The sequence below is a fragment of the Marmota flaviventris genome, chromosome 18 (assembly GCF_047511675.1).
Source record: "Marmota flaviventris isolate mMarFla1 chromosome 18, mMarFla1.hap1, whole genome shotgun sequence".
NCBI lineage: Eukaryota > Metazoa > Chordata > Mammalia > Rodentia > Sciuridae > Marmota > Marmota flaviventris.
Window position 1 is genome coordinate 37,254,717 of NC_092515.1, and position 9,327 is coordinate 37,264,043.

General features: G+C 45.3%; 1 protein-coding gene across 2 annotated transcripts; it reads left to right on the forward strand.

The window, feature by feature from the left end:
- The first annotated feature begins 845 nt into the window (after positions 1-845).
- Arl2bp (ARF like GTPase 2 binding protein) lies at positions 846-9,056 on the forward strand. Of its 2 annotated transcripts, none has more exons than XM_027939120.2 (6): positions 846-1,173; positions 2,020-2,081; positions 5,308-5,414; positions 6,425-6,510; positions 6,878-6,974; positions 7,671-9,056. In XM_027939120.2, exons 1-6 carry the CDS (start codon positions 1,136-1,138, stop codon positions 7,770-7,772), a joined length of 492 nt encoding a protein of 163 aa, XP_027794921.1. In that variant the 5' UTR covers positions 846-1,135; the 3' UTR covers positions 7,773-9,056. The 2 variants fall into 2 exon arrangements, with proteins under 2 accessions (XP_027794921.1, XP_027794922.1); XM_027939121.2 differs by lacking the exon at positions 846-1,173 and adding an exon at positions 1,416-1,571.
- The last annotated feature ends 271 nt before the right edge of the window (positions 9,057-9,327 follow it).

Sequence of the window (9,327 nt, forward strand, 5' to 3'; positions counted from 1 at the left end):
CCCAGTGCCTCACACATGCTAGGCAAGCGCTCTACCGCTGAGTCACAACCCAGCCCCAGTTGTCTTATTTCTGATTGTGTTGTTCAGGTGGTTCTGTCAACTTTTGTTTTGCAGTATTAGCCAGGGAGCTACTTACTATCTAATAATCTTTATGTGAAGATTATGGTGTAAATTTTGATATTCACTTCCTGCACTGGGGTCTGTTTCCACGGGAAGCAAGGGATACCTTTCCTACAAATATGACTTATGCATCATCTGGTTCAAGATTGGCACTCAAGTGCTTTGGCCATTTAAAAGCATGCTTTCAAACTGGGCATGGTGGCACGTGCTTGTGAGCTACTCAGGAGGCAAGCAGAAGGATGGCAAGTTTGAGGCCAGGCTCTGCAACTTAGCGAAACCCTATCTCAAAATTAAAAACAAAAACACAAACAAACAAAAGGCTGGCGATGTACTGCTTAGTGGCAGAGCACCCTGGGCTCAATCCTCGGTAACGTTTAAAACGGAAGTATCACACACTTTCAGCTACTTAATCTTCCCAAACACCTTATCAGGCCGCTTTGTCCCCAAGTTGCAAGTGAGGAAACCAAAGTTCTTGGCTTCGAGTCCTTGATCCATAAAAGGCGAACCACCCGAAACCTGGCCGCCACACAGAGCGCGACCACGGCGGCGACTCCCCACAGGTCCACGTCGGCCCAGCATCCCTCGCGACCTTCCTTTTCCCAGACTCCTTCTCCCTCTTTTGCCCCACCCCTGTCGGGGACGCGGCCTGTGATTGGCTGTCAGAGCCCGCGGGGCGGCGAAGGTTGCGGTGACCCTGGTAACGGGAGGCGGGGCGCTGGTCGGTAACCGAAGTCTAGACCCGAGGCGGCGGCGGCGGAGCGGCCTCGCTGTGCGAGGAGGCCCGGCTGGCGCGAGGCCGCAGCCAGGAGCCCGAGGCCGGGCCTCGCGCTGAGCCGGCTGGGCCGTGGGCTGCCTGCGGCCTGGGCGGCGAGGCCTCCTCCCGGCTGGCGGGCCACCGTGCCCTCGATGCGGGTGTGGGCTCCGCGGAGCAGGACGGAGGCTGGGCCCGGGCCGCGGGCGGGATAGGAGGCCGACAGGCCCGCTCGCCCGCGCAGGTGGATGCGGTGCCGCGGCGATGGACACCCTAGAGGAAGAGAGCTTCGCGCTGTCTTTGTGAGTGACGCCGACAGCGCTCCGGCTGCGGGAGGCCGCGGCTCTGTGAAGCGGGTGACCTCGGGTCGGTGTCGCGGTGGGGGACAGCCGAGGCTCCTCTCCATTAAGCGGTCTCCGCTGTGCGGCTTCTGCGGCCGCTGAGCCAGCAGCTTTAGGTCCCGGGAGACAGGGGTGCGGGGACGGTGTCACCGAGTATCAGCGTCTCCATCACAATCCCTCGCCTGAACCTTAGGCGTCAGCAAAACCTAGGGGACTTGAGCTGCCAGGGCTGACCGCGGGTCAGAGGACCTCCACCACCACCTCCCTCCCCCAGCGACTCCGGTCTGCTCCCCTGTAGACCACGATTTCCCTGGCGCCTGGTTCACGCTGCGTAGGTGCGGCGTGATAGCCAAGATGCGGTGAGTAGGTCCCACGGGGAATAAAGGTGGAGGCGCCTGGAGATAGCCCGTGGCTCCCCTTATTTGTCCCTTTTATAATTGTCATATCGGGTTTTATAAAAGTGGAGCCATTGCATTTCATTAGTGTTTTTTCTTCTGTTTCGGGTTGATAGGCAGTAATCAGCTAATCTTTAATTCTTGAAGCCGAGTGATGGAAACTCGTTTTACTATTCTTTTTTCTCTTGTACATGTTGGAAAATGTCCGTAAAAACATTTTTAAGGGGCTGGGGTTGCGGCTCAGCGGTAAAATGCTCGCCTAGCACATGCGAGACCCTGGGTTCCATCCTTAGCACCACATACAAATAAATAAAATAAAGGTATTGTGTCCAACTACAACTAAAAAATAAATATTAAAAATTTTTTTAAATTAATGAATTGAACCAACACATAATCCTGGCATATTTTTCAGCTCCTCTGCATCCGATGCAGAATTTGATGCTGTGGTTGGATATCTAGAGGACATTATCATGGGTAAGTTTCCATACCACAACCTCATCTGTGCTCTTTAGTTCTCAGACCCTTGCTTTTAAGGACATTGACATCAATTTGAAGAGTTAATTTTTTAAAAAGAGAAAACATCAAGTTACATGTAAATTTCAGTGTTTCTCAGTGCAATACTAACTGAGTCTTACTGAGATTTGTCTTAGAAACCTAATACTCCTTAAAACAACTAATTAGTATAGGTGGGTTCTAAGGGCACAGTGGCACCCACCTGTAATCCCATCAGCTTCAGAGGCTGAGGTAGGAGGATGATGAGTGCAAAGCCAGCCTCAGCAACTTAGCAAGGCCCTAAGCAGCTTAGAGAGAGGCCCTGTCTCAAAATAAAATGGGCTGGGGATGTGGCTCAGTGTTTAAGAGCCCCTGGGTTCATTCCCTGGTATAAAAAAAAAAAAAAAAAAAAGAATAGGTGGGCTCTTGGGGAGAGAGAAATGAGACCCTTAATATTTGGAGACCTGAATCTATGAGCATGACCAGCCATGCTTATCTTTTTAGTTAGATGAACAACACCTTCAGCACGTGCTTGTACCAGATCACCTAGAACAAAAACAAAATCAATTTAAATGTCACCAGATTCAAAGACCTATACAATATGCTCACACCTAATTAATATCAAGGCTGCTTAAACAAGAAGACACATTTTGAACCCCAAATATCAAGTGATTGACATGGGATTTGATTTTCACAAAAGCTTGGCTAGGAACCTGCACATTTGTTCCCAGGAAAATCATATATGTATTTAGTCAGAGAGTTCAACCCTGGGTATTCTCTTGTCTTCTCTTGAGAGGTGAGGGGCATCTGCATCCTGCCTTTGAGGTATGTATCTTTACTATCCTTCATTAAATCTTTGTTTGTGTTGTTCTTTAGACATTTCCTGAAATTCTTTTCAGTTCTGTTTTTCGAACCTGCACAGCCAGGCACAGTGGCACACACCTGTAATTCCAGCAAAGAGACAGGAGAATCAGAAATTGAGGCCAGCCATAGTAACTTAGTGAGACCCTGTTTCCAAATAAAAACTAGAAAAGGCTAGGGATATAGCTCAGTGGTAATGTACCTCTGGGTTCAGTCCCCAGTACCAAAATAAAAAGAACCTGCTTGTTCCGAGTTTAAGTCCCATTGCCTCCTTGCAGGGACTTTCTCCTCAACCCCTGTCTAGTGACACTAATTACCATAGATTTGGGGACCTAGAGAGATATAGTCAGGTAATGGGGCATCTAGAAGGAGCTCTTGGCAAAGCTTCAAAAAATACTGGAGCATCCAGTATTTCACAAATAGGAGTAAGAGTAATTTTGGTTTTTTAGGTAGTTTTTAGTTTTCACACTATAAAACAGAACATAAAACCATAACCAGGGCTTGGGTTGTGGCTCAGGGGTGGAGCACTTGCCTACCATGCATGGGGCACTGGGTTCAATCATCAGCACCATATAAAAAAAGAAAATAAAGATATTGTGTCCATCTATAACTGGAAGATAAATATTAAAACAAAACAAAAAAAAAAAAAAACAACCATAACCATACACACAAATGTCCATGAAGAAAATAAGGTGTTAGGCTTCAGCTGGATTTCTAGTTTCCTGAGTTTTGTGTTCGTATTTGTGGATTCATTTGGCATCCATTAATCCTGCTAAGTAATACGAATAGTAACAGGCTGCAAAATTTTAAAACAGACATTGTCTATTGACTTGAGTTTTTTTAGAAGTAGGAAAAGATAGTTAATTGGTGTTATTGGCCATATAGCTTAATCTAGTTTAGTCTGAAAATCACCAACCAATTTTTGTGTGTGTGTGTGTGTGTGGTGCTAGGGATTGAACCCAGGGCTTTGTGCATGCGAGACAAGCACTCTACTAATTGAGCTATATCCCCAGCCCACTGATCAGTTTTTTGAACCTTCGGTTCCTATAAAGCTTTGTGCCCTTAATTCCTAAATATAGACATTTCACTGTGCATTAAGCTCTTCCATGAGGATTTGAGGATTTCTGGGGAAGACTGAAATCTGTTCAGTTCTTTTCCCTATTATGGGCACTATCTGCTATGAGAAAATGAGCCTTCTGCAGGCACAGGGTATTTATCTTAAGTCTGGATCCTTTCTTGAAGCTTTCCTTTTATTTTTTAAAATAATATTCTTTTCAGTTGCTAAAATTCCCTATTCCCTAACATGAAGTATTTGCTGTGAACTAATCTCTTTATTTGCATGAATTTTTATTCAAATTCCACCCAGCCACCCCACAAGACAGATGAAGAAATTGAGGTTTAAAGAAATTAAATAACTTGTCCAAGGTCGCACAGGTAGCAAGTGATGGCAGTAGGATTTGAACTCAGGCAGTCTAGCTTCTGTTGTTTCCACATTTTTAACTGCTACGCTGTTTTCAACACTGCTTTTAAAATTATATAAAGAGAGAGGCTTGTTGCCATTAGGTCTGAAGTCCTGCAGTTTGAGAATGGACCTTCTGTGTGCCCAATAAGCTTTTATAATTTCTTAAAGATAAGAGAGACAGAGACAATTTGTTCCTTTACAGACAAGGAGTATAAGGGAGTTCCCAAGCCATCCCATAGGGATGTGTTTAAAACAAACTGGCAGAAGGTGGTGACATTTGAACAGAAGTGTGGACATACTTAAAATCATCAAACTGAATGGTTAAAACAGCTGGGCACTGTGGTGCATGCCTGTAATCTAGTGGCTTGGGAGGCTGAGACAGATCTAATTGAAAGCCAGCCTCAGCAATGGCAAGGCACTGAACAACTCAGTGAGACCCTGTCTCTAAATACAATGCAAAATAGGGCTGGGGATGTGGCTCAGTGGTCAAGTGCCCCTGAGTTCAATCCCCACTATCCCCACTCCCCCCCCCCCAAAAAAAAAATTTAACACCGTAAATTTTATATATCTTACCACAGTTTTTTTAAAAAGCCAGGCTTTGTGGCTCACACCTATAATATCAGCTTCTTGGGAAGCTGAGGATGGTAAGTTCAAGGCCAGCCTGGGCAAGTTAGCAAGATCTGTCTAAAAATAAAAAGGGTTGGGGTTTAACCCCAAGTACCACAAAATAAAATAAGAGTGATTGTTTTTTTTCAAGTCAGTGTCCCATTTAACTCCTCTTAAAACATTAGCTGTTAAGAAAGCAGTACTGTTGCCGTCTCATAGATCAGAATGGCTGGTAAAAAAATCCATTAAGAATAATAAATTCCTCCCTCTGTGGTTCAGATGACGAGTTCCAGTTATTACAGAGAAACTTCATGGACAAGTACTACCAGGAGTTTGAAGATACAGAAGAGAATAAACTCATCTACACACCCATTTTTAACGAATATGTAAGTGAATTCTTGTTTCTCCTACCAGGAGATTAGGGTTTCTTTAAAACTCAAATTCAGAATCAAAAGACATTGAAATTTGCTTTTAAAATAATGCCAGCAGAAACCTGCCAGGAATTCTGATTAGAATCTGGTTTAGTTCACCTTCCTCCACCCAGCTCTTAGGGCTGTTTTCCAAAAGGCTTTCAGGTGGTATTTGAGGAACTTGCAACTTGTGATTTAAAAGATGTTGGGCTTTGCCATAATCTTGCTTTCGATTGTAATATGTGAGTTCACATACCTTGATGCTGTTTCCTCTAAAGTTTTCAGTCATATACGCATGACTGTTAAGTAAAAGAGAAAACAGGAGCTAGGGGTGTGGCCCACTGGTAGGCACTTATCTAGCATGTCCAGTGCCCTGGGTTCAATCCCCGGCAGCACTGCCAGGAAAAAAAAAAAAAAAACAACAGTGAAAAGAGGCCAAGATCACTGTTACAAGGTGATAGGAACACCAAGACCAGAACCTGGGGACCTCAGCTCCTTGCCCTTGGCTGTACCCTGAGGCTTCTCACAGCCTCTAAGAATGGGTTTGAGCCTTGAGGACTTTTATTTTCTAAACACAGAATCATGGCATAATCTAGGAAACTGGCTCAGCAGGAGCCAGGACTCCTCCCCGAGTGCTTGTTGTGTGCTCTGTCTGCACAGATTCCATCTACACAGGAAGACCATTAACTTCCTGTCCTCCTGCACTGGGGAGTGGGAGCCGTGCTCTGCCTGACTCCACCAGGGTTAGAGCAGCCTCCTGTTAATGGCATAACTACCTGCAAGTGCCCCTCGGCACCAGGAATCCCACGACTTAGCCAGGACAGGAGCTGGGATTTGGTCCCCTTTGGTATCCCTGTCACTCAGCATAGAGCCTACACATAGAATAGGGTCTCGGGCGACACTGCCAAGGGCAGGAGATGGGTTTTCTGAAAACATGTCCTGCTTCTCTAAAGGTGGTCTAACTGAGATCTTTTCCACTGTTGCAGATTTCTCTGGTGGAAAAATATATTGAAGAACAGCTACTGGAGCGGATTCCTGGATTTAACATGGCGGCTTTCACAACTACATTACAGTGAGTTGAGTGCGACTGTAGGTTTTTATGTTTCTTTCCTTTCTCCTTCCCTAGACTGGGGGCGAGGTGGAAAGTCTGCCTTTTTTATTTAAGAGAAAACCTTCAGTGGGCTCTGAATGTGAAGTCAATACTTCTGCACAAAATCTTTTTTTTTTTTTAGAGAGAGAATTTTTTAATATTTATTTTTTAGTTTTCGGCGGACATAACATCTTTATTTGTATGTGGTGCTAAGGATCTAACCCAGCGCCATGTGCATGCCAGGGAGCACCCTACCGCTTGAGCCACATCCCCAGCCCTCTGCACAAAATCTTGAAGTGACATGTGTCTGGCCATTCATTCCTGAAGCCACCATCCTTTGCTTTTCCAGGCACCATAAAGATGAAGTGGCTGGTGACATATTTGACATGCTGCTCACATTTACGGATTTTCTGGCTTTTAAAGAAATGTTTCTGGACTACAGAGCAGTAAGTTATGACTGCCTCTTTATCTAGCCACCCTGAATCATTTAGGAAGTTCCAACTAGAAACCATCTCCCACGTTTCCCTGATCATTGCCCCTTAAAACTGGCCAGTATCAGTAGAGCGGCTCACATAGTGTGTGAGTGAAGGGAGCTGGTAACCACTGGCCAGACTGTGTTTTGTTTATTTGTTTGTTTGTTTGTTTTGGCACTGGGGAATGAACCCAGGGGCCCTTGACCACTGAGCTACATCCCCAGCCCTTTATGAATTTTATTTAGAAACATAGTCTCCCTAAGTTGCTCAGGGCCTCACCAAGTTTCTGAGGCTGGCTTTGAACTCACAATCCTCCCACCTCAGCTTCCTGAGCTTCTGGGATTACAGGCCTGAACCGACTGGCCAGAGCCTTTTCGTGTTTGGCTGAAACAGAACCTTTGAGTCCCTAAATACGCAGGACAAAAACCAAAGCACTGGTCTAATCCTGTCTTAATGTAGGCTCTTTATAAGAAAAATATTTTCCAGTGAAGAGGGGAGCATTTTTAAAGAGTGCCCAGGGCTGTAGTTGAGCAGAAATACAGAATAATCTGCTTTACATCCCTGTGCCCCCTCCCCCCACCCCCTCTCCCTGCACCATAGGCAGGGTCCTGAGCCAGAAAGGCTGCTTCCTGTTGCTTGCTCCTTGAAACTGTTTCCTTTTTCATGCAGGAAAAGGAAGGCCGGGGACTGGACTTAAGCAGTGGCTTAGTGGTGACTTCATTGTGCAAATCATCCTCTATGCCAGCTTCCCAGAACAATTTGAGGCACTAGGTCCCATCTCCAGGCAATGAACAGGAACATTCTTGATGTCACCAGTCTGACAGACTCAGAGAGACTACAGCTAATGACGACAGAAGAGTCCATCTCAGAAAGACTCTGTTCTGCAGCCCTTGGTTTGTGTTAAGTATTGACAGGTCAGAAACAACATGACCGGACCTTTGGACCCACTTCTCCTGACAAGCCGTTTTGTATTAGTGTTCTTCCCCTCCCCACCTAGTCACCTCTCAGGTGCTTGGGTCAGGCCCCTCTGATCAGGCCCAGGTCAGCCATTCCACCTGGGAGCCCTTCCCTGGTACATGTTGGTGTGCATAACCACAACCACGAGCCCTCCTCTTTCCAGCAGGCTTTGCATGAGTCCTTTGTGCACTCACTGCTCTTTTTTACATGGGACATAGTTTCAGTCCTTCACCCTCAATGGGGTTTTTGTTTGGGAGTATTTATCTAGGGAGCTACTGGAGCCAGCTGCCTGTCCTGCGATTTCTGTGTCTCCTCTGATCACAGCTTGTGCTGGCTGTGGGGTCAACCAAGAGAGATGTCCTTTACCTAAAAGCTACGTGTGAAAGTCAACTCCCAGTCTTAACATACATGGTCCTTGTAACACTGTCTTCTGTTGGTCCTGATATAGTCCCACTGTTTCTAGAAGTCTCTTTCAAGCATTATTTTTGAAAAATATTTTTATAGATGAATACTCAGGCAAACTTAGTGGATATGATCTTGGAACTTCCATGATTATCCACCTAAAGATCAAAGTATTATATGCTATGTGCTTTTTAGTCATTAGTGCTGTAAAGATAAAAATGCTTTTCATGTTGGTGCACCTGTTTCAGCAGCACCAGAGAATGTCTGCTGTGTGCTGGAACAGGCTGAAGCAACCCTGCGTCATGGCATGTCAGGTGTGTTGTGCATGTTGGCTTAAAACCCTTTCTGTGTAAGCCAGTTGTTTGGTTTTTTTATTAGGGTAGGTAAAGACTCTGCGATTTCTTATTCCCTTCACAATCTCCTGCCAAGATGGTGTTCACTGGTCTAGCTCAGCATGAGGAGGAGGCAGTGGACAGCTTTACTGTTCGTGTGTCAGCTTTGGTTTACTACATTGTTTAGTTTAGTACTGACAGAGAACTTATGTGTCACACATCCCTGGAAAGAAGGAAAAAACAGTTCAGTTCCCCTGTGTACTTTTTTTATTTTACTTTTTATAGTGAAAATAAGAATCTGTGCTGACTTTTCACTTATCTTCTGGTTTTAAAGGATGAGCTATAAACTGTGTGTTTTTCTGTACTAATGTGTCGTTTATTACTTTTTGTACCATGAGTAAAATTTGAGGTGTTTTGCAAGAACCATCATTCTAAACAAGTTGTGTCCTCTACTTATTTATTACTGGTGTTTTGTAATACTGGGGGTCAGGCCCAGGGCCTCACACATGCCAGTCAAGGTGCTCTGCCACTGAGCTACATGCCCAGCCCCCATCCTCTCTTTAATGTGGCCACTGCCATCCGGTTATTATTGCTTTGGTCCTTCTAAACTAAAGGCACTCCCAGAACCAGCTTTT